Source organism: Lepisosteus platostomus, chromosome 9 (assembly GCF_059453375.1).
Source record: "Lepisosteus platostomus isolate fLepPlt1 chromosome 9, fLepPlt1.hap1, whole genome shotgun sequence".
Taxonomy (NCBI): Eukaryota; Metazoa; Chordata; class Actinopteri; order Semionotiformes; family Lepisosteidae; genus Lepisosteus; species Lepisosteus platostomus.
Window position 1 is genome coordinate 8,614,507 of NC_142619.1, and position 25,524 is coordinate 8,640,030.

The window sequence follows — 25,524 nt, forward strand, 5'->3', positions numbered from 1 at the left end:
AGAGTAAGAAAAGTATGGCTTTGTAATACCCCAAACACTTTTACCAAACAATAGCACAAAATCAGAATTTAGACTAGAATTCTAAATTTCACTGTTTTCAGACATGCATTGGCTGAAATAAATATTGGTTCATAGATAACTGGCATTGACAGCAGTCAATATTTTTAGGAGAGCTGCTATTGACCAATAGAAATAGTTTAATGAGCAATGTTTATTACATTTGATGAATGTGATCGATGAAAGGCTGAGCCAAACAAAATGCGCTCTCCAGCTGCATTTGACCTCACTGTTTGATGTCTATGGTGAAGCTCGCTCAGCTTCTGCTGACAGGAAAGCATCACTTCGTTTCAACATTTCAGTTTGAAGGAATTCAGAAGGGGAAAAATACATTTCAGCTTCTTGCCAGAGTGCTAAAGTACTGTGGCTGTTGGAGCTCTAGGCACTTGTTAAACAATACCGTATGATTTTGCATTCTGTTCACATTCTTTTGTATCCATGCCACTACACACTCTGCAGCCTACTGCTTTCTCAAGATTAAAAGGGCTCTATTGCTCTGCAATGGAAACATGTTTTCATTACCCCAGGTTAGCTAGAAACATTGCGTCTGTCAGAGCAGATGAACAGCAAGAGGAAGGCTTGCATTCTTACAGTTTGCAAATTTAGTATAATACCTCAGTGCTTGTGCAGTTTTTTTACTTAATGCACATTACGAAGCACAATGTTGTAAACAGAAAAGGTAAATGATTGATTTGATAATGACTGGATTATGTTGAGCAAGCAGGGAATCTGCAATAATAAGAGAAAAGAACACATACAGTGGCTCAATTGCATTGGGACTTTTGTAGGCATCAATCTCATCTTCTCCAAACTGATTAGTTCAAGTTCTAGACTAATTCTAGGTCAGAATCAGCCTTTTTGTTCTATTCAATTTAGAAAGAAGCTGAACAAGTAGATTCTGACCCCAAACCTGGAAACATCCATCCATTTTCTTTGCTGTATCCAGTACAGGGGGAGCTGGAACCTATCCTGGCAAACAACAGGCACAAGGCAGGATACACCCTGGATAAAATACCAGTCCAGTGCAGGGCACTCACAGACACAAACACGCTCAGACTAGGGCCAGTTTTTACAGAAGCCCATTAACCTACAAGTATGTCTTTGAAATGTGGGATGACACCATGGGAGCACCCAGTAGAAACCCATGCGGACACAGGGAGAACATACAAACTTAAACATAGATAGTATCCCAGGAATTTAACCCAGGGCCCATGTGCTGCAAGGCAGGTATCCTAACCACTGTGCCACCATGCTGCCGATACTGTACATGAAAACACGTTTTCAAGAAATATCAAAGTATTTATAACATGATATAAACAGAACAAGGAAAAAATGAAACCGATACTACCATTTTTTCTTTCAAGGGCTCATTCATCTATTTATGAGTGCAGTTTTTGACTATATCATAAGATGAGTTGACATTAACTACAGATGTAGAGAGTACTCCCCCCCCGCCCCACTTTAATACAGGTTAATATTTGCTGGCAAGGCTAATCCAATGTGTATTATACAGATCAGTGCTTTTTATCTACGAGGCTTCCAAACAGTGATCAAAATCGTGAAGGTAAGGAGTTTTTTCTTCTAACTTTTGAAACTGCTTGTGTTTGAAGACTGGGCACTTGAGCAACCTCCTTTACTGGAACAGATAATCTATTACAAGTGTCACAGATATTGTGGTCCTGCATCAACCCAGATGATGACTTCAACCTTGTATTTGAAAATGCTTGCAAAATGTCTTTGTAATGTACAGGTTGCCTTAACACTTGACAGATTTTTATTAAAAAAACAAAGCTTTTTCAATTTTGCTACTTAAATGGTGCTATGATTGAATTGTTCTTCCCTCAGGGGGTCATAAACCATTTTGAGAAATGCAGCTTGTCATGAAAAGTGCTCCAAGCCTTATATCTAGAATTTAAGTACCAACGGGATGGATATTTGTGAAAAATATCATACGGTATATTACCCAATGCCTTCCAGTTATGATCCTTTGTTGCTTAAGTGCAACCTGTTGTACTAAGTCCTTCAGTTTCATTTTTTAACCAGTTAATTCTGAAAATAGCAAGTTTCATTCTCACAGCTCATACTGCCTTCGTCTTGGGAGCCATAGAATCATTTGAATTGCAATGTGATACAGCAGATACCATTAAAACCCAAAACAGGTTCTGATTTCTACCATTTTCCCATTTTTTCCCCATAATTTTCCCATTCATAACAGGTCATCAACAAGTTGGCAAAAAGTGGCCACTTACAGTTCATAATCTACTGCTGCTCAAGTACTATTCTGCCAGTTTACTCCAAACTTGGCATATAGAGTATCATTCTGGTCACAGTCAACACAAGGTCAAATTTTTTTTCTGCATAAGCCACAGTAAGCACCTGACAACCATATGAAAGAGTCAATTTTCTTGGGAAGGGCAGCATTATTGAATGAAAACTTCAAAGCAGATTACATCACACCCAGTCCTGTTTCAGACATTGACCTCACAGGTTACAGTAGTACTTTATACACCCACATTGGGTCATCAGATGCTTGTCATAGCCTTCTTCATAGCCTTTCTTGGCCAATTATGTCCAAATATGGTAGGTGCAATTACACTATAGTAAAATAGGATTCCTGTATATTCCAGGATGACTGACCGCCATTTATTCTGTTCTGCTGAACAGTCAAGACTGGCAAACTGCTCTTGAACAAAACACTGGTCACTTAATTCCAAACTTGGTATTGTAGGTACAGTATAATTTTGTTGAATACAATTAATTGCTGTCTTAAGAAACTTGACATGTTTGATCCAACTAATAGTACAACTAAAGATTCAATTAACACTTGAACCATTCTAATTTCCAGTAAGGTACAGTAGCTTGCAGTTCACCTGCTCAGTTAAAATAAACACTTAGGGACTTACCTGGGATTCATCAAAATTGTTTTGATTTGGTAAATATTTGGAACTTGGCAAACATCAGATGACATTGAATGTGAAGAAAGATGTGAAGACGGGGGTTTGAATTTAATCTTTTCTGTAGGGGGTTTAGACTTCCAAGTCACAAGCAGGGGTTTATGGCAGGAAAGGGGGTTAACTGATAAGGATTGCAGATGCCAGCTAGGAACCCCCCTGGGTGTAATGTTAAAACTGACCATTTGCCCAGAACATCGTAAACTGGCCAAATACCATGAACCCCCCTCTTTACCATCATACCGAGTGACGTCAGAAACGGAGAAGAAAACACTATATAACCCAAAAGTTTGTAACAGTACGTTGAACAATACTTCGGTTTTGTTGTTTCTTGCGAGAAACAAGACTTCGGCTTTATTGTTCCTTGCATGCAATAAACTCATCTGTTTCACTTCATCTCGGGATCAAGAACCTTGTTTCTTCTGTTACAACAAATTTGGCGTAGTCGGCAGGATGCTCCAGAAGGCGCAGAACTTCCCATCGGCAGGAGAGACGGTCAGCGCGCACATAACTAAGAGGTAAGGACTCCTCTTTTATTTAAAAGTCCCGACTCTCTCTGACCGATTGGGAAATCTCTGCTCCCTGCGAGAATCGCCCGAGATGACGGAGTAAACGTGAGTTTCTGAATTCCTCTGGCCCGGGGAAGGCACCGGTGTATGTAATGGGTTGTTTGCTGTAAGCCCAGAATTTGGTCTGGCAGGGGTTCCGCGGTATTGTGTACAGGCGTTCGAAGCTGGTGTATGCCTTAATTGCGCGTGGAGTTTTGAACGGGTTTTGGACCCTTACCGTGAAGTCAGGACTGGTGTGGGTCTTAATTGCACCCGGAGTTCTGAGGGTCAGAACTGGTTTGGGTCTTAGTTGCACCCGGAGTTCTGATGCTCTGAATCGGTGTGGGCCTTGATTGCGCCCGGGGTTCTAGAGCAAGTGGTGCATTAAATGCACGTAGTTCAGGACTGGTGTGGGTCTTAGTTGCACCCGGAGTTCTGAAGGTCAGGACTGGTGTGGGTCTTAATTGCACCCGGAGTTCTGTGGCTCGGGATCGGTGTGGGCCTTAATTGCGCCCGGGGTTCTGGAGCTGAGTGGTGCATTAAATGCACGTATAATCCAGGATTGGTGTGGGCTTTAATTACGCCCGGGGTCCTGAGATTAGCTACGCCTTGATCGTGCACAGATTGGCGTGGCGTGGTTTTTTTTTGTTTTAAAGGAAACAGGAGTAGAAGAGATATATGTATGTATGTTTTTGGTGTTTTCCTTGTTTGTGAAATACATATACACACGCACTACACTAACATAAACACACCTCATAATAAAAGAGCAAAGCATTAAGTAGCAGGATTTAAAGGACGTTGAGACCCGAGAATCGCCCTGATTGAGCTCAGTGCGTAAGTCCACCCCGGGGCAAAAGCAGCGATGCTGGCGTTCTGGGGATGGTGAATTACTGATCAAGAAAGGGGGTTTTCGAGGTCTCGTTTCTTACCTGTGAACAGTGCGGTGTAAATCCTCTCTAAAGTCTCTGAGAGGTATTTAGATCTGGAGGTAACAGACGCCCTTAGCTGAATGAGTGCAGTAATGCACAGGTTTTTCCAAGTGAAAACATCCCCCTACTGAATGAGCTGTTACCTCACACACGACAAAAGTAAATCTTAAAGAAACCAAACATGTGTGCTAATTGGGTGTTTGAGAAAGTGGTGGAAGTATCTGATTACATATCAGAAAAGTGTAAATTGACTGAAAGGGAAGAGAAATATAGGAAGAAGCTGAGTCTGTCAGAAGGAGTTTGGGGCGAAGATGCCTGTAAAAAAGCGTACGAACATTGGAACAAAAACAAAGATTTAGCTGCAGCCCTGGTGATCGGCCGACACCTGAGGTGGCAGATTAGCATGAAGGAGAAATCAGAATGGGATAGAAAAGAGAAGGAGTTCACAGAAAAAATAAAAGCGTTAAATGAGAGGAAAGATAATTTATTCGCGGCAAAAGAGGTACTAGAAAAAAAACTAAAAGAGGCAGTACAGGAGAATGAGAAATTAAAGAAGGAATTAACTCCTGATCACGCTGCACTGGTTAATGTGTTACAGCCGGCGACTAAGTTATATCCTGCTCTCCCACAGGGGAACAAACAGGCAGGAAACGAAAATAATTGGGATCAATTCCCTCAGTGGCCATATGGAGAAGGGGGGTCTGATTGGGATAACACTTGGTATGAGTGTGATAAAGACGGATCAGGGTCTCCCCTGTTAGAGGGAGGGCGCCCGCAGGTCTGTACTCTCACTCGAAGTGGGAAAGGACTTGATGTAGCAGGGGCTGGTGCCGTTGATGACAGCGCCACTCTAACACTGTCTCGCACCCCGTCGAGGGGGTCTGCAATCGCACCTACCTTCCCTGATTTCCCCCATACGATCAAATCCAAAACCGTAAGATATTGACCGGTGGGCTAAAGTACCGCACCCGAAATTAGAAATGCAGCGAACCTGGAGTGCGCTTCAGGAATTAAAATGATTCATGTAGGAGTAAAACAAGAATACAGCACATTGTATTACGAAGAGAAAAATATATTCTCGATGTATATGTGTGTTTTATGAATTTGTGTGCCGGCATGTATGTGTGCAACTGTGAGTTTTGGTCTACTAAATGACGGTGTGAGTGTGTTTAGCCAGCGGGACTGGCTAGAGACGTAACTACAGAGACTTGACGAAAATCAACTTAAGGAGATTGGAAAATATAAGAGCGTCTGAAACGTATAAGTACAGTACAGGTGGACGTAAAAGTAGTTAAACAGTTTTTGTATTATTATAAATTGTAATTTATACAATTAGTTGCAATAGTGGAAACAATTTGGTTTTATTCGAATGTCTCGAAACCAGACATGCTGAAACGCTGTAGGTTTAGAATCGAGACTGGGGAGAATAACGTCTTGTGAGAAAATCTGTTTACCTAACGATTAGATCCTGTAAATCCCTTGTAGCCTCCCTAAGTCTGTCCCAGTCCAGTGGATAAAAATGTACTGTTAATGGAGTGTTGGTTTTTCTGTAGGGGATACTGGAGCACTACTGTCCTGCTTGTTTCACTCCTCTGTTCAACAGTGTACTATAGAGCAATGTATATGGGAAGATGGCAGGAGGCCACAGGAGTATTGGGACAGCAAGTTTTACTTGCCGAGTACCAGATTTTAATGGGTGGTTTGATCCCAGATCTATTGGGTTGAAATATTATGCATTACAAAGAATGACTATGCAGAACAGGGTATCACGTGGCTTCAACTGGCTGTGATCACTCAGTATGTTGATGGTATTCTGAGTGCTTCCCCTGACGAGGAAACCCACAAGTCTGAGTTGCTTCAGCTTTAGAGTGTCTAATAGAAGCAGTTATGATAAGGCCCTTTTGTGTCTAGCATTGTGGAATTTTAACAGGGCCTGGGTGCAATGTTTTTTACAGGGTGAGCACAACTCTTAACAGATCTGCTTAAGGGGGGAGTGCAGTACAAGGACAAGATTGCCTTGGTTCCTGCAGCAAAAGCCGCCTTTAATAATTTGAAACAAGTTCTCTTACAGGTGCTGAGACTGGGGTTTCCTCAGAGGGATCAACCATTCCTTTGTATTATTGCAAGTAGCTGACAGAGGCCACCCAAGGAGCCCGCGAGCAGGTCCTGGAGGCGTGGGGACCACCACCTGAAGGAGGGCACAACCTCATCCCAGGAGAGTGGGTGTGGATCAGGAAATTTCCTTCACAGGTTCTCCAGCCCAGGTGGGATCCAGATCCTGTTGACAACCGAGTCTGCGGTTCGAGTGGAAGGAAAAGATCGCTGGATCCACGCGCCACACTGCCGACGAGCCTCATCCCCATTTACAGACTCAGAATGAAATCATTTCTGTCAATAATGATAATTGTTGCTGTAGAACTATGTTCCGCAGGGATTAATGATCATCTCTCCCACAAAGGAGAACATGGAATTAATTCCTTTTTAGGCCTCTCCTATCTGACAGCTAAGAAAACCAACCAAAGTGCCTGCTGGGTGTGTGCAGCATTACCCAAATATGTACAGGGAGGACTTCCTATGGGAGCCATTCCTTGGCGTCTCGAGGAAGTCATAGGCATGATCATTTGGAGGGATAATTTAGGAGATTTTAATATGACAAACTATGGGGGTTGCCATAACACGACTTTAACCTGCACAACATTACAATATCTACAGGAGCGAAGCTTAGAGCCCACGAGTTTCACAGGCTCTTACGCTCCTAAATATAACAGAAGCCATACACCACCATACCTGACTCTAAATAAGGAACGTGAGGGAAACATATGTTTTCAGCACACTAATGGTCTGCACTTGGTTGGATGGAGTCGTTGCAACCTTACCATCTCTGCAAATATATCCACCTCTACCTTCCAAATTCCAGGATGGGATCGGCACACCCCACAATTCGGTATAAGTTTCTTATTTTCAGAGGCATGGGGAGCGCCAAACGGAACATATTTCATTTGTGGAAAACGAGCCTACCCATGGTTGCCAGCCCAGTGGTCTGGCTCATGTTATTTAGGATATGTGGTTCCTCATATCCGTGTTCAAACCCACACCCCCTTCGGACCTAACCACAGACCACAAAGAAAATTGGCTGATTGGGAATATTATTTAGGTATAATATTTCCACAAGCCGGCATGAACTTTCTGAGTCGAGAGTTAATTCAAATGGCTTCGACTTTAGAAGAATTAGCAAATTCTACCTCATCTAGTCTGAAGGCTGTTAATGATGAGATGGTAGCCCTCAGAACAGTGGCCATGCAGAACCGACTAGCTTTAGATTATGTACTGGCGGCCCAAGGAGGAACTTGTGCAGTAATTGGCACTGAATGCTGCACATATATTCCTGATAATTCTGAGCACATCTCAGATCTGGCCCAACACATTTACAATGAGGGACAGAAATATCAGGACTATTATACTGAAAATTGGGGAATTGGGCCTTGGGTAAAGTCTGTGTTTGGGGCCTGGGGTGGAACCTTTTTATAGTGTTTATCTGTAGGAGTAGTATTGTTTATATGTATAATTGTAATCATCACGTGCACAAAAACATGTATCACATCTTGCCATAACCGTGGAACGTACAATGTCATGGCAATACATACCTGTTCGCCAAGAAAGGAAAGATCTGCCCTGACATTGTATGTATAAAAATAGGCTACACTGACGTATGCCATATTTTATAAGGGGGGAATGAAGAAAGATGTGAAGACGGGGGTTTGAATTTAATCTTTTCTGTAGGGGGTTTAGACTTCCAAGTCACAAGCAGGGGTTTATGGCAGGAAAGGGGGTTAACTGATAAGGATTGCAGATGCCAGCTAGGAACCCCCCTGGGTGTAATGTTAAAACTGACCATTTGCCCAGAACATCGTAAACTGGCCAAATACCATGAACCCCCCTCTTTACCATCATACCGAGTGACGTCAGAAACGGAGAAGAAAACACTATATAACCCAAAAGTTTGTAACAGTACGTTGAACAATACTTCGGTTTTGTTGTTTCTTGCGAGAAACAAGACTTCGGCTTTATTGTTCCTTGCATGCAATAAACTCATCTGTTTCACTTCATCTCGGGATCAAGAACCTTGTTTCTTCTGTTACAACAAATGCATGCAATGTATAGTGTGATATTCAGATAAAAGAAACATAGACTATAAATATAAGCTTTCTAAAAAGCTTCCAAAATTCAAAATGAAGAAAAATACAGGTAGGAGGTTTTTCACACAAGGGTTATGAGGATCAGGGGCATTGTTGTCTGGCTTAGAATAAGAAATATACTAATAAAGACATTAAGTCTGAAAGCAAATAAAAACTAATATATTTTTTGAAATATTACATTCTAAGCCACAAAAATATGCTATGTACAGCATATTTGCCTGCCATTTAAGATTCATGTACTTTATTATAATATAGTAATACAGTTATTTGTCACAAATATAGTCCTGCAACTTTGGGACCATACCAGTCATCCAAAAAGTAGAGTCTCTGTCAACAACAGATTAAGGATTTATGTGAAACATAAACATCTTACAGCGACATGATATGATTGTGTTGTGGAACTTTGCTTTTGTAATGGACTGTTATGGAATAAATCTGTTCCTTATATTGAAATGTCATTGGAAGATACTGTTCAATTTGCATAGCAAATAGAAATTAATCAAATTCACTATATGCAGATGGAACACTTGTGCTACTGTACATACAGTCCAGGAGAGTGATTTTGAACTTTGACCAAAAAAAATAAAAGTAAAACTTCACAGTGCTTGGTCTTCACCAGTACAGTACAAGCTGACAGTTCTCCAGGAGTAATGACATATCTTATAATAGCAGTGATGGATCCTGAAAATGAAGTACAGTATACCCACATTTGGACTTTAATGACAGCCTAGCACCATATCAGAACAAATGACACCAAATAACTTCAGTAGGGCATTACTACCTGAGGAACGCAGTCTCTGTTTGGTAGTTTTGAACACATGAACGTTAAAAAGCAGCAATAAAGGAAGGTGAGAACACTCATCTGAAAATTAATTAGGACAAGAGGAATTTAAACAGGAAATACTGCAATGAATTTGGCCACAGCATTGGGCTTTAGCAAGCATCTAGACAGAAATGAAAAAGAATAGGAATATATTCATCTATCCATTCATTTTCTAACCACTTCATCCAATTCAGCGCAAGAGCCAATACTAGCAAGCAATGGGCGCAAGGCTGGACACACCCTGGATGGGATGCCCCCAGTGAAGAGCAGACGCAGACACAAACACACATGCTCACGCCAGGGTCAATGTGTTTTACCCAGAAGCCAATTAACTTACCAGCATGTCTTTGGAAAGTGGTAAGAAACAGGCGCACTCAACTAAAACCCACGTGAGCACAGGAAGGACATACTGTACAAACACCATGCAGATAGCACCCCAGGTCTGGAATTGAACCCAGTGACCAAGCACTGCAAGGCACCAATGCTAACCACTTTGTCACTGTACCACCATAGGGCAGTTTCATTTTGTGTAGTTTCTAATACCATATGTTTCACTCCATGCAACCATAGATTATTTACTTATGAAACGATGAGGACATATTATAAACCTTATAATGGCAAAGGAACAGCTCCATCAGTTAAATTCAAATAGAATCACAGTCATATAATAAATGATTCATATGACTATTAACTGATGCAGCTGTTTAATTTGTTGACTGTGAAAAACCCCAAAAAAATACTTTTTGTGTTAGAAGTAGATATAGTTATTTACTGTACCCTTTGTTATTCCAAAAGAAAACCCCAGCTTCCCTACCTCCAGCGATGGCTATCTTCTTATCTATGGTGACTGTCACTGCGGTGCTGGCGATCACCACCTCACCCTTGGAATTCCCATCTGCCATAACAGAACAGGATGTACAGGTCAGCATTAACACTGGAACAATACAACTCCATAAATGACCAGTTACATGAGGTCCTGCAAAGACACACTGATCACATGCAATCATTTTGTAGCTGGTCACTTAAAGGAGCACATAGAGCACACTCACATGCTATTTCCTTTAAAGACAACAGTATTCTAGCAGTAATTTGCAGATATTCTAGCTTTTAGTCCATAAAATAAATTGGACTACTTATATGGTCTTTATTTTTAACTCATATCAGTCTTGTAACGTTTTGCATTCTCTGGAAATGGGCTATGAATGATTTATAAATGCTCATGAGAATACCACGAGAATTATTGTATTTGTTTTGAGTTGACAGGTGCTTTCCTCTCAAGATAATCTGTAAATTGCAAGGGATATGTCCAAAAAATATTTGCATAGAAATGAACCATTTATAATTGACCGGCTACAAATTAAAAAGCACATAAACATCATCAAGAACAAACACAATAAAAAAGCTATGACATACTGCAACTAATGGTATCCTGTATGAAAAATACTACAAAAATTGTAGGTCTAATGCAATTTATTTACCATCTAACATGGAAGTTGGTATACTGGGCTCATGCAAAAGACACATGAACATGGCTTTTGCACATTACATATTACACTTTGTCTAAATTATGTACATTTACATGTAGCATGAGCTAACCATTAAAATATACATAACTTAGTGGGACGTGTTTACCGTACTTGGTGAAATAATACATTAAAATAACCCTGTAACAGAAACTAAAAATATGTAGGTATATGATGAAGTGGGGACCTATACACAAATGTGGTCTGAAATAAGGTTAAAAACCAAAAGAAAGGAGTGATAAGTTATGCAGGGCAGGAAAAGATTGAGGTTAATTAGCTACTACCCTGTACATAGTATTTTGGAAATTGCAATTTTCTGAATTGTATTTGAATTACTTATATGTTCAACGGGTATTCATTAATGAAGTCAGTGGTGGTTCCTTTCATATTTAGGAAGGATAGATTGGCCCGTCTAAGAATGCTGTCTACTTAATAACACAGTGAGGAAGCGTTTTAAGTTGGTAGTTCATTTTACATACAAAATGCAAGGAGCTCGTGATATGTAGTTCCCAGCACTACAAATACATGTTCATTTATTTTAAAACTACTGTATGTAGGACCCTGGGGTTAACCAGAACTACTGCAGTCTGCACCTGCAAACTACGTTTTGGACTAGCGATATGGGTGTACGGTACAGTGTGTATACAGTAGGAACAGTATGTGCTATGGAAGTTCAAAGATCTACTGTATGGGTACACTTGAAACTTTTTCATGTGGAGGAATCCAGAAAGCAGGTTTCACACAAAGCCTTCAGATTAATGTTTTGGATTTTCTGACAAGGACTAGACCATAATAAGGAATGAACAATAAAGGTGCATTCGAATGGTAATGCTGGATGCCCAAAAAGTATTTCAGGTACTCTGGACATGGATAGACACAGAGTGTCAGCTTATTTGCTGGCACTGAGCAATGCTCCAGTTTCTGAATGAGTAACACTGCGCCATCCTGATTCCCAAGGTTCTTTTTATGGTCTGTGAGAAAAATGGTACATGACACAACTTAACGCAAGCCTGTTACATTTCTTTTGTACAGGAGAGTGTTTGTTGTGAGTTTTCATGCTGTTAAAAGCATTTCATTCCTCTGTGTCTTTTTGTCCTACAGTATGCATTCTCTTCAAAACATTGTCCCCCAGAGAGCTTTTTAGCAAGGCAGAATGTAAGTGAGGAGATAAGTCAATGAATAAATTATTGCTCAGTAGAGAAGCTGAGGTTTGAGCCATGCAGAAGGATAGCAGCAGGTGGAAGGATGCACAATGGAAAATGCCATCCAAGAACATTGAAAATGCAGAGAGAACATGCTCATAGCCCAACATGCCGATTTAAATACCATCCTCGTACTCCGGTTCAAGGTCTTCTGGACTGGGTGAGGGGCTATAGTCATATTCGTAGTCCCTGAAAACATCTGAGGAGGCAGGTATAATTTATTTGCATCGACAGAGAATAAAGCAACAGATCCCTGTTCCAAGATAATTTACATTCCAATATAACTTTTTGTCTTACTAGGCATCTTTATGAAATGAGAAAATAATGTAGTGTATGGTAACACTTTAGAATACATGTCTGCATGTTTTTTTAAGTACATAACTTAAAAATTAATTGTGAATTCACTTTAAGATTCTGCAGTGTTCGTACACATTATAGGAATGCTACAGCACTGCATTTCACTTTGATGTTCATTACTGGAAATGTTTGAGTAATAAGCTAACTATGTTGCAAAAGACTTCAAAAATATGAACTGGGATGCTAAAAATGACTCACTTCAAAGTAAGGAATTAGGAAATAAATGTCCTTAGTCAAAAAGTACTAATTCTTTCAAAGACGACTTCATGAAAATATAAAAGTAATTTGTTTAAAAGGATTAGAAACAAAAGAGCAATTGAGTAATGCTGAATTTAAAGTAATAACCACTTCATACAGTATATGCAGATGGTATGAGTACTTAGAATTAATTACAGTAATCATTATTTTTTTACTTCATTCATGAAATGAGGACGTTTGTAATGATTACTTATTTTACACATATTTTTCCTTGCATTTTTTATGCATTTTTTATTACTCCATCTTTTACCTATTTAATTCTTAGTGTAGTGATTTAAGATATACCCTATCACAAAGCCAGATATTGTAATATACTGTACTTAAACTTAAAGTGTATGTTTCTAAATTGAAAATGGATCAATACAGTCTGTTTACAAATAATTCTGCAAAGAACACTAGAGTTGATGGACAAAGCATGTGCTTTAATTTCCCTCTTTTGGTGGTTGCTCTGTTTTTTCATGGTCATCTTATTGCAATATGATGTATTGCATTATTCTTAAGGAAGTGTACCATATTAGTGACACTGTTGTAAACTCCAGATACTTCTTTTGCAAAAAAAAAACTCTTGGCACGTCTGCTGGATATCCAGGCTGGATGGATCCAGGAGGGATAAAGGATATTCTTCCTTTCCAATATCATTTTACTTAACTTAACGTTTTAGTTACTAATTAATGTCTTTTAATTAATTGTGCTTTTTAACAGTTCAATGAAAAGCCTATTGCCCCTCTGTAAATTGATCTTCATGGCAAACCACAGTCCCATACTTAATCAACCATTGCTGAAGTACTATTGAGCACGTCCACCTCTAATTCTCGGAGATGTTCTGTGCAATCTCTGTGTTGCAAATCCAGCTCTTTAAGGTACAACAGATTTACTAATGCCCAGAAAGCTCAGTGGAGACTATGCCTGCCTTACGCCCATAGCTAGGACTTCACTTCTCTAGCTCTCTTCAGCTGTGAAAAGATTCACCGAGTGGTGAATCACTGAAAATCACAGAAATGTGGTAGCTCATTGGTAGCTCATTTAAATATTTTGTACTTTTTTTCAGATTTTAGAGAAAGCTTGACACAAGCGGTTGCCCTCGAAAAACAATCCTTAAAACAAATCATTTAACTTCAAATCACTTGAAAATATTACTTTTATGGATAAATGATTAAAAGGAGCTTACTGTAGGTTGCTGAAGTAAGGTAAAGATGACTGACATTTCAACTAAACTGTGTTTTGTGAAGCAGTTTCTAGCTGTAACATTACATGCAGATGGTGACAAAAATGTATTGTTTGTGTATCACTCATGTGACCCAATTTCTGTTTGGGTCAGAAAATCCTGGGTTGGGTGATGTTTGGCAACTTGATAATTTGATAACTTTTAAATTATGACTCAGATTGCATTAATTTTATTCCAGGTAAGAAAATCTGTTAAATTAATTTAATTAATTCAAGTACAACATATGTATTGTAGTTTACCAAGCAAACCTACTGTAACTAAAGAATCCATTTAGTTACAAATAAAATGAGTTTGTGTGACCCATCTTGTTTGTTTAGAAGAAAACAGTTGCCCAAACAATTGAGATTTTAACAATGTCTAATGTTTCAGGGCTAAATTTGTACTAATGTCTAACATGTTCCATAAATGCTGACGTATTAAATATTTTTGCAAAAAGAAATAACTGCAGTGCTCGCTCAAGTTCCGCATCTCCATCTGACACTCATTCATTTTCGTCTCATTCACTGTTTCCCCACCACTTTTAAATCCCCATGACTGGTGCTGCTAAAAGTTCTGTAGAGCATTTACAAAGAGCATTACTTGAATCATGTAATTTACAACAAAGTCATTTTGTTGTGATTCCAATGATGCATTCAAGGCAAAGTTGCTAATTGACCTTTACCTTGATTTCTTAAAAAATGTGGAATATGGCCTATCTTCCTCAAAGCAGTCTGCATCTCTTCTCAAGCTATTCTGCCGTATTATAATGTATTCTTAACAAGAATAAGTCATTTCCTTTGCTTCAGAACTGGACCAGAAGATGAAAACCAAAGATGTTTTCTCATTTTCTTTGCTGCCCTCTTCTCATGTGCAACATGTAATGAATGCTTTATGGTGCCAAGAAACAAGGGCAACTTTGAAAGTGTTTTGTGTCAGCGCAAAAGGTTGCTCTGCCTTTTCTGATCTAAAAAAAAAATGTCTGAATTTCTCTCCATTCTGTTTCGCTTTCCTGCAAACTTGCCCACCTCCTGCTTGATGTACACATACAAAATTGTCCACATACAGTTGCCTGTTGAGCACACAGGCAGAGCATAATTCTCAGGGTTTGAAATATGAATGTTGAGGTACGTGTATTATTTCATTTGCGTCCAAGAGGTAATTGTACTCTGATATTTTCAAGCTTTTTTGAGGTTGCTAAACTAGGAACAGACTGCTTCTCGTAACATACAGTACATGGATAACATACATGTTCAGGTGGGCAGCTGCATCAGCATGCGTAGGCTGCGAAGGAACATTTAATAGGTTTATTCCATGCTGAAAAAAAGAAGAAAGAAAACACAACGCTTCGGCCGTGGAGCCTTCTTCAGGTGTGGCACCTGAAGTGAGGTGAGGTGTTCACATGAAGAAGGCTCCACGGCTGTTTTCTTTCTTCTTTTTTTTTCAGCATGGAATAAACCTATTACTTGTTCTTTTGTAACATCCATGTTTTCTTTCTGAAACCAAAGCAGAGATTACGAATGGCCCCGACGGTGTGGTGATGCTGTAATGTACCTCTGGTATCCTCCTCAGGAATGTAGTAGATGAAGCTCCCAGGGGGATGTTCAGCTGCACGACGGTACCACAGTGGGAAGTGATCCATGGTGAATATGCTTTCCTTGTCCCCTTTAGTTAGGAACTTCCTGCAGGATCAAGTAGATATGAGGGAGATGTCACAGATATTCAAATGAATTTCACTGTAACTGGGAAGTAGCTTTATACAGTAGGTTTAGCAAGATTTATTATAGTGACATTAAATATAGTTACAAATGAAATTGCTTTGGTGAAGATAAAATAAAAAAAACCAACAGAATATACGAATGTAGCAGCTAAACGCTCTGAGCATTTCTACAGGATGGTTAAGATCCAAGAACTGGTCCCTATAACAGCATTTGAGAATGTTACTGGTACTAGAAAAATGTCAGATCCTCTCACTGGACATTTATTAATTGTTTTGTCACTCTGACCATACATTCCTCTTTGTCACTCCTGCTACAACAGGGGCAGCTCATTGGTTCGGCAGAGTCTGCTACAAGGTTATCTTGTAACATTCATGTGTGTACATTGTTTTTATCAGAAAGAGTAGCTAAGGATAATTTTCACCTTTTGTTCCTGTACAGTATATATAACATGATATACACCTGAACTATTGCCACTTATTGGAGAAAAACACAACTGAAAAACTACTTCAGGAGAGATGAAGGAATAAAGCTGCACTTTGAGTATTTTCATGTAAAGTAACCTAGATTTAAAGTTTGTGTGATGCTCACAACACTACAATACTTTTCCTAAGCATTTAACTTAATAGAAATCAGGCAATTGCTGGAAGTATAAATACATTTTTTTCCCACCATTTAAGTGAATTTAATTTCAAAACCCACTTCAGACTGATGGGTTGCAGATGGAATTTAATGGGAAGTGATTTAATATTCTGAAATATTCATTCCAGCTGAGCCTCACTTATTGGAAATTTAAAAAATGCACTACGTCCAAATTAAATTATTTCCTTTTTTCAGACACACCAGCAAACCTAGGAGAAAAGTATTTCTCTACCATCTTGAAATTTTCTACTTGTCTTGAAATTTCATTGTGCAGCATATTGAAATTAAAGGAGTTTTAAACAAAGGCTCAGGATACCGTAGTTTACCTAATCTCTTCCACTTCTTCTCAACTAAATATAAATAATCACATATCTGGTTTACTTCCCTGCTCATTTCATATCTAGTGTTTGTTGTTGAGGAAGAATTTTAGCATTTACCTTTTTTAAAGTGTATAAGATAGTGACTAGTTGGCTTTGAAAAATGCCTTTTACCTAGCAACAGTATGAAAGAACAATTGCAAGCATATTATTTGACTTTTTGATATTAATGCTACAACAGCAGAATGTCTCGCTCATTTCACACCTTTTATTTATATATTTCCTTTTGTCTGTATACAAGGGAAAACTGCTTCTTAAGAAGAACGTGGTCAATTACAAAGAAATGTTGGTAGAGAGGAAAACAACTCCTAATATGGAATCTTAGAATGAGCTTTCCTGTGTGAATTTGCTGTATAAAACTCATTGCATTTACCATCTTAGTGGAGAGGTTACTCACAGATCTGTATGAGGGGTTGCTCTCAGATCTGCATGATTATATCCTCCCCATGCGCATGAATAAAGGACTCTGCTTGACCACACCTAACCTGAGTGAAGAGTTTTCTTCGACAATTTCAAACATTTTCTTCGACATTGTCATCAGAGACAGAATTCACCATTCAACTCTCGATTGCGCCTCCTTGCCACAAAACTACTCTGTGCTACATCAACATTACAACATTATTATTGGGCAGAGTGGTGGCACTGTGGCAGGAAAGTTGCCGGTTCAAATCCAGCAGTCAGCAGAGGAATCCTACTCCGTTGGGCCCCTGAGCAAGACCCTTAACCCCAGCTGCTCCAGGGGTGCCATATAAATGGCTGACCCTGTACTCTGACCCCAAGCTTCTCTCTCCCTGTCTGTGTGCTTCTGTGTCTTGTGGAGAGGAAGCTGGGATATGTGAAAAGACAAATTCCTAATGCAAGAAACTGTATATGGTTAGTAAAGAGATCTTATTTTATCTTACAGTATCAATACTTCCCTTCACTCTTGCTCTTATTCATCCTTAGTCACTATCTAAGCTACCATCCTTCATAATGCACCATTATTGTAACGAACAGTTCTTTCCGGACCCTATGCAGATGACACAATCCGAAGAAGTGGGGAAACACTGGGAAAACGTCATGCAGGAATACGGGGCTGAAGACAGGGGGGCGTGTCCAAGGTGCGCTGGTGCACGGGGGAGGTGTGGCCGAGGCGAACAATCCAAAAGAGTAATCCTTAGAGAGTATCCAAAACACAAGGCTAAGTCCAAAACCAGGAGATCCATCAAACAAGGAATTAAAACCAGAAACCGGGTCGGAACCGGCGGACAGGGAACAGGAACGGGAAGGGGAACAGAGATTAAAACCTTAACGGGACCAGGCGCTTCCAGGTCCCGGACTCGCACGGCACGGAAACCAGATGCAGAGCCCGGATGAGCGTCAGCGTCTGGCTTTTAAGGTGGGCTGGGAATAGGAATCAGATGCACAGAATAAAGTCTAAAGTGAAAGGGCTGGAGCACCCTTAAGAAGGGGGGACTATAACCGTGACAATTATGTCTTATCTTCTCAGCCTTGGTTTTCCATAACAAAGACTATGTCTCCTTCTCCGGGAACAATGGAGAACTTTACTACAGTATAATGATTGCCTTTTATCTTCTGTACAGACTTCCGAATTAACACCACTGAAAACACTGTGCTTAGCCTTTCATGGCTGCCTGATCTCATGAATCTTCTCAAATTGCTCTAGACCATTTTGTGAACCATGTCCAAAGATAATTAACATTCTTTTTAGGGTTCCACAAGGAGCACAAATCTGTCAACATTCACTATCATATATATATGTACAGTAAGACACATTTTACCAAAGGAGCCTTAAATCTCTGTATGAACTGTCAAAGATTTTTAATATGAACAGATATAGTCATTTAGAATCTGTGAGTTGTCAGTCCTTATACCCCTGTAGGTACCATGGTATCACAAACAGCTACGCATCATGGCTTTTTTATATTTTCAAATAACCTGATGTAGGACAGCACTATTCTGTAAAGCTGACAAGTGGTGCAATGATTCCTTAAAGTACCACAGCTGCATGTGGTTGTCAGAGAAATAACTACAGTATTAAATGTTTATTAATCCGTTAGCGCTTTCCTGCGCTAATCATACCGTATGCATGCTAGTGACAAACAATTTCATTAAATACAAAAATGATATTGTTGAGACAGGATGTTGTTACCATATTGCTACCACAACTGAATTCAGCATGCTAACAGAGCCGTAGCACAATGCTCTGAGCTTTCTGCCCAAACCAGTTTGTGTACTTGTTCTATCAGAAATTCAAGCCCTCTGCTTCAGAGTGGATGTCAGTTTGCCCCTTCATTGGAAAAAGTATCTCTTCCCCTTTACACTGTGTCACAGATTCTCCAGAGCATTGTGCCGTATAACTTTCACACATTAGTTACCTCAAATTAGTCTCTGCAATAAGTTCTTTCAAACTTCCCTTTTCCTTACATTGCTACTACACTCTTCTCAGACCAACAGCCACACTGTCATCCACACTACTGATCAACAAAATCAAGAGTTATTTGACCCTGGTTCCTGACACCTTCAATAAAGTGCTCATAACCCCTTATAACATTCAACCTACTTACTGCATTATTTTATTTTTCGTTTTTTAAGAATTCTGCATCAGTTTTATGAGCTCTTTACCCCTTTGTTAGAGATTATGACCTTGTCCTTATGAAAAGGTGGTATTCTCCTCAGCCAGATGTCATTAAGGTTTATAATCCTGCCTTCTCCATATTAATTAGTGTTTGTCTGAACAACAGAATATATGTTTTACAGCAAGAACATGAAACAAGGAATTTCACAAAATCCATAAATATTAAACTGTTCTCTCCCCAGTGTAACTTGTCTTCTTGACATTAACATATAGAGATGGAAATGGAATTTGATAACTTGTGTTGAATGAGGTGATGAATTTTATCCTACACTTTGTTGCCAATCAAAATTAAGAATTTTGTGTTACCCTCAATCTAAAAAATATTGTGCTCTCATAATGTATCTCAACAATTAAAGGTTAAGACAAGTTTTGTCCCCATTTTCAAACTACTTTCTAATAAAATAGGCTATCATGCCTTAATTGCAGAATCAGTTATACTGTATGTATTTGTTTTAACCAATTTTCTAAGATTTCTCAGTAGAAGCTATGATGACATACAGCCCCATATATTGCTTTTAGATCTTCAAAGTAGTCTTTTGTCCCGTTAAACTTATAAAACAGCAGTCTTTTCTAGTAAATTGTGCTAAACAATCTTCACAGAATCATCACTTATTTGAATATACTGTAGATTTAACAAGTCGTATACTGTAAATTAAACAGAGCTAAGCAAGCTAAGAAACAAAAATTACACTGCTCAAAAAAAATAACACTTGTAAGGATTTTGGGTTTGAAAGTAAGGGTGAATAGTGAAAGCATTACTAGTCACTTACTTGTTCAGCCTCTTTTCAGAGCCCACAAACTGGCCAGTACGCATTAATCCAGCTCTAGTGCCCAGAAATGCTACCTCAATTCCCTCATCCAGGCTGCAGTGAGAAGACAGAATGCAGAAAAATGAGATTTGCAAAGCAAGAATACCCAAAACAATTTTAATACCAATTCTATAGTAATTAAAAGTTGTGTTCAATGGTCTTAAAGGATCAGTCACAGTTGGCTAGACACATAGTCTTAAAATACTGTATTTTTCCTCATCTTTCTTTACATCCCCTACTGTACATTGCTCATATATAGTATACCTTCAGGGGTCTTAAAGGAAGCCCACATCAATGTGAAAGAATGGTTATATTTGACTCATTCAATCAGAGAGCTCAAAGACAAAGGTCAATAACATGTTTGGTTGGCTTGTTTTAGTGTTTTCTTGATGACTTTTACTGTAAATTGATATGTTTCTTAATTGAGTTCATTATTATTTCAACAACAAAATCATTTCCAAATTATTGCATCTTTATACTCATAAATACCCTTTCATTTGGGAGAAAGGGATAGACTTCCCAGAGCAAGTATGGATGAGTGCATTGAGGATGTGCACACAATGAGATGTGGTCTTGTGAATTAATGCAATGCAAATAATTTTATTTAGAATTTCATGCAGAATTTCATGTACTAAGATGGAACTTTTGTGATCTGATCTTCTTAATCCTATGTTTGTTTTTTATGCCACTCTGGACATATAATTTGTTTTCTATATTTTTTAAGAACTAAGAAGTCTTTCCTGTAATCTTTAATGAGTAAGTTGTCTTGATGTCCATTGTAAGGATGAAAAAAGAACTGTGCCATGTGAATTTTGTTTCTATAAACAAATGCTTTCATATACAGTAGTACCTATCAGCAACTGATAAGCAAAATGTTTCTTTAAATTTGTTTCTATATGCTGATTAACACAGATTCCACTCATCTGAATAAAAGCATATCACTTGGGGGTAATTGCATATGAGATGAATCCTTATCCTTAATAGTGCGGTATTTAATATTTTACATTGGTTAATTTGTGCCAAAGTAGTGGATCTTAAAGCACTATTTTTCAATAAATATGACCATTTAATTCAATTAAATGCTACTTAAAGCAGAATCTGTATTTCAAGTTTTTGGTTGCTCATACACTAATACAAAAAATTCCCTTTATAAATGAAAACAATCACTTACCTGGATTCATTGAGAGCTAAGGCTGTCCAATATGCTTCCAGAGGAGCAGTCACCACAGCATCAAACAGCACTTCCTGTACCAACTCCTCATCACCTAGGCAACAAAGAAACAGCTATAAAAATCAAATACTAGATTAGTTCTTCTCAGCTGGGATATTAGCTCGTCAAAGACAAGTAATGTGGAATTTTAAAGTTCCTCTGCTTCCCCCCTTATATTCTGAGTGAACAACATTTCTAGAAAAACATATTTCAACATATTTGCCTGTACAATGCCCTTGAAAATATAAGTTATAAGTTTAAAACATACTTCAATATTTTAACTGAGTTCTCAGTAAAATATAATTTTCAATTTATAGGAGTCTTAAAATTTTTAGAATGCAGTACTAACCCACTTACCAGTACAAATGTAATACCACTGTAATATAATAATATCATAGATGGGAAGAGACACATTCATTAAACTTTTACTGTCACACAAAGGTCTAGTTTTATAACGCTGATTTAAGACTTCCTACACACACACCTTAAATGTTTATTGATTTTGTGATATACTGTATAAAATCCACCTCACTTTGCAAAATGTCAAAACTCCAATAACTCGGTTATAACATGACTCAGGTATCTGTAGCAAGGTGTGACTATGCTTAATGCTATATTTTACCAAATCCCTCTGCTTATTGTGTCGGAGGCACCAGTGTTTTATAAACGTACATTCCAGATCTGGATCCTTTCCGGTCAGGTAGCGAATTACAGCCTGCAGCTGGGTAAGTTTGCGATGATGTGGGTCGATGTCTGTCACACAGTAGATCCTGCAACAACATGTATACAGTATATATCAGCATGTATCATGTCTAGCTCTTTCAAATAAGGAGAAAAATGTGCTATGCTGCTCTGGGTCTGTAACAAAGTTCATTTGCAAATTAATAGAGTGACCATGTGGATTGACATAGCCCCAAGAAATTATTAAACGAAAGGTGTTAATCAGACTAGATACATTTTAATTACAGTAGGTTCAACTTCTTGATCAACTGTGATCAAGATCAACTGTTGATGAAGTGTGATAAACAGTCCATAAACTTAAAATATTCTTAGAGAATTTCTCTCACACTCACTGATGCCAACAGAAGGAATGAGGCCCTTGACATTAAACTTCGATAAAGAAATGTTACCTTTAAAAAGTTTTTTTTTTTACTTTAAAAGGTTCCACAAGGAAATCATAGAATACTAACTAACAAGGCCTGGAAATGACAGGGTGAATTCCACGCATACTTACCACTCATCAGCTACTGTCAGATCTGGCTGGATTAAGTCATGAAGACCTAGAGGGACGGGAGAGGGCAGTACGTAATGGTTTTATTTGAAGAGATTTTTATTTTGAAGAGGTTTTATTTAAAGAGAATGTATGGCATTAACGACATCATAATTCTGTGCTCAAAGCTGGTACTACTTTGGGATCTTTGGCTCGTTGCTCTACCAATGTACCCGTACTGGGGTCCTACTGGGGCTGCTTGAAAATTACACTTGGTAAAACGTGCCATAGCTGAACTCTCAGATATCTTTTTATGTTAAAATCAACCACATATACTGTTTATATATAATTATGATGTATATACAATTGAAGAATGTTGAAGTTGTTCACAAAAATTTAATGATCCAAAAATCACAGATTTCATAAATGGTGTCACTGTCAATATACAGTATATACAGCATACATAGATATTGTTGTGCAAATCATATACATTCTAGACCCAGGAATTACCATATACTATGCATTTCGTGAGGATCAGTTATTCACTAGTGTTTTCTACCATAAATACCCTTTAAGCTTTATAACAGCTTTGACTGGTATTGGCAGAATTACAACACCAAACTATACCCGAGAAGTTAATATGAAGTCGATCTTATACAACATTTATTGTATTTTATATGCTGTAATTCATCACATTTACTTGTCAAACCTCACTGACCCATTGATAAAAATCTGGTTGTGATTCACTCTATTCTTCAATCAAAATGAGGAACATTTCAGGAAAACACTATACTGTATAATCATGTCTCTGCATAAAGAAGAAAAAACGTTGCACAAAAAGAACAGAGCAATGCAAAATGCCTAAGACGTTTGTGTATATACTTGATGTTGGGATTTTGAATCAAGAGTTTAGGTTTGTAAAATGACGAAAACCGCATTGTAATGATCTGCTCAAACAACAGATATGATGGAATCTGAATCCCATTCCATTCAAGCTTTAGATTTCTCTTCACAATTATTTACTGAGATAGTACTGAAAAAAGCCATGTGGCTCCATGCCCCATTTTATGCTGTTTTACAGATAATTATAAAACCTACAAGATTGCTCCCCCCTGATTGATAGGACTGATTTTGAATTCAAATAGTTGTAAGACTTCTGATTGTTTTTCCTAAATCCTGCTGTCATAGCACTAAATTCATGGGGTCCAACTGCAAACCGGTGTAACCCCGGCATCCTGGCCAAATTTCCCATTGGCCCTTAGCAATCATGGCCTCCTAATAATCCCCATTTATGAATTGGCTTCATTACTCTGCTCTCCTCCCCACTGATAGCTGATGTGTGGTGAGCGTTCTGGCGCACTATGGCTGCCGTCGCATCATCCAGGTGGATGCTGCACATTGGTGGTGGTGGAGGGGAGTCCCCATTACCTGTAAAGCGCTTTGAATGAAATGTCCAGAAAAGTGCTATATAAGTGTAAGCAATTATTATTACTATTATTAAGTCTTGTCTACTGTTGTCAGAATCCAGATATACCTTCCTCCACTGAGATGTTCCCAATAAATATGTACTCTCCGTGTCCTCGTGAAAGAACAATACCAAGACTGTAGAGACAAAAAGAACAGAATTAGGATCTTTGCATTTAGATTTCATGAGTGGATGACCTATGTGAAGAAATAACCTGTAAACCAGTCAATCAATGGTACTCAACTCCAGTCCTGGATGGCATCCATGTCAGTGGGTTTTTCCTTCACATCTGCTCTTATTGACCCAACTGAGTAAATCATTAGTTTCACTGAGCCAATGCAACTTCTCAACTATTAATGGAAATTGTTGCTACACAGCTATTGATGTGTCTAGAAAATCTCGTTTTCTGGAACCTGAGGACAGAAGTAGGGCATGACAGTGCTTTTAGCAAATTCAGTCAAAATGTTTAGATTGCATTTCAGTGCAACTCTAGACCCTCCTTTAAGTATAAAAGTATTCCCAAATCGATCAACTCATACATTTTGCATTTTGAAACCAAATTTTGTTTTGGGGATTTAAATTGAATATTGGTGTGGTTTAACTGAAGACACTTACCTAAATGGAGTCTCGTTGATATCTGTGTAGAAGTAGTCGTTGGTCAAAAACAACACTCTTTTCTAATGGAGAACAAAAGAAGATAAAATGTAGAGGTGCACACCAGTGTTGTGTACAACCTTTTTAATATACAGTAAATATTCTCATTAATAGCAGAAAGAGATCATTGGTTTTGCACTCTTTTGTCGTCTCTTCCTGTAGAAAACCTACAATATAGTTTATCTGAAGTGTTAAAGGACACAGAGGTGCTGTTGTTCATCCATGTGTCTATTCAGGGTTCAATCCTGAGAAACTGTGTGTGATAACACATTTCAATCAGAGAAAAATGGTGAGCAGACTCAAAACCTCAAATAGCAGAAGTACCAGCTGGGAGCCATATGGATGACTGACTTACCCCTTTCTCCACTGTCACCTTTACATCCATAGACAGATATCCGGTCTCGCCTTTCACCATTGCTGTTCTCAGCTGAAAGCAAACACAGTGCACACTGTAAGTTTGAAAACATCATTGAAAGGCACTTGTCATATTCAGAAACTGTAAATGCTACCAAAATACGTTAGGGTTTCAAACAGATGTTTCAGCAAGGTTATGAGCCTTTTGGTGTCAAGTGGAATTTGGTATTCTAGTGAAATTTACATTTTTTTTTGCTTGACCTGCTCTGGCTAATTCATGCTGAGAAGGGCACTCACAATTTCATCACTGTCCTCCCATTCCACTTCAGAGAGGTCCACACTGTTGTAGTTGGGCTTCGGCTTCAGTCTTTTTCCCTCTTTGTACTGCATGGAGGGCAAACA

The 25,524-nt window shown here is 38.6% G+C and overlaps 1 protein-coding gene across 7 annotated transcripts in view; it reads right to left on the bottom strand.

The window, feature by feature from the left end:
• Positions 1-25,524, bottom strand: part of LOC148654510 (voltage-dependent calcium channel subunit alpha-2/delta-4-like) — a 201,842-nt gene that overhangs the window by 114,150 nt on the left and 62,168 nt on the right. For 4 of the 7 annotated variants that reach the window (XM_088646805.1, XM_088646804.1, XM_088646806.1 and 1 more), the window contains 11 exons: positions 25,420-25,506; positions 25,124-25,195; positions 24,730-24,791; positions 24,184-24,251; positions 22,674-22,719; positions 22,112-22,209; positions 21,401-21,494; positions 20,191-20,283; positions 15,600-15,727; positions 12,354-12,428; positions 10,319-10,399 (listed from right to left, as the gene is read on the bottom strand). In XM_088646805.1, the coding sequence (XP_088502931.1) occupies positions 10,319-10,399; positions 12,354-12,428; positions 15,600-15,727; positions 20,191-20,283; positions 21,401-21,494; positions 22,112-22,209; positions 22,674-22,719; positions 24,184-24,251; positions 24,730-24,791; positions 25,124-25,195; positions 25,420-25,506 (904 nt within the window). The remainder of the gene's footprint in view (positions 1-10,318; positions 10,400-12,353; positions 12,429-15,599; positions 15,728-20,190; positions 20,284-21,400; positions 21,495-22,111; positions 22,210-22,673; positions 22,720-24,183; positions 24,252-24,729; positions 24,792-25,123; positions 25,196-25,419; positions 25,507-25,524) is intronic. The other 3 variants (XM_088646809.1, XM_088646808.1, XM_088646807.1) reach the window with 1 other exon arrangement.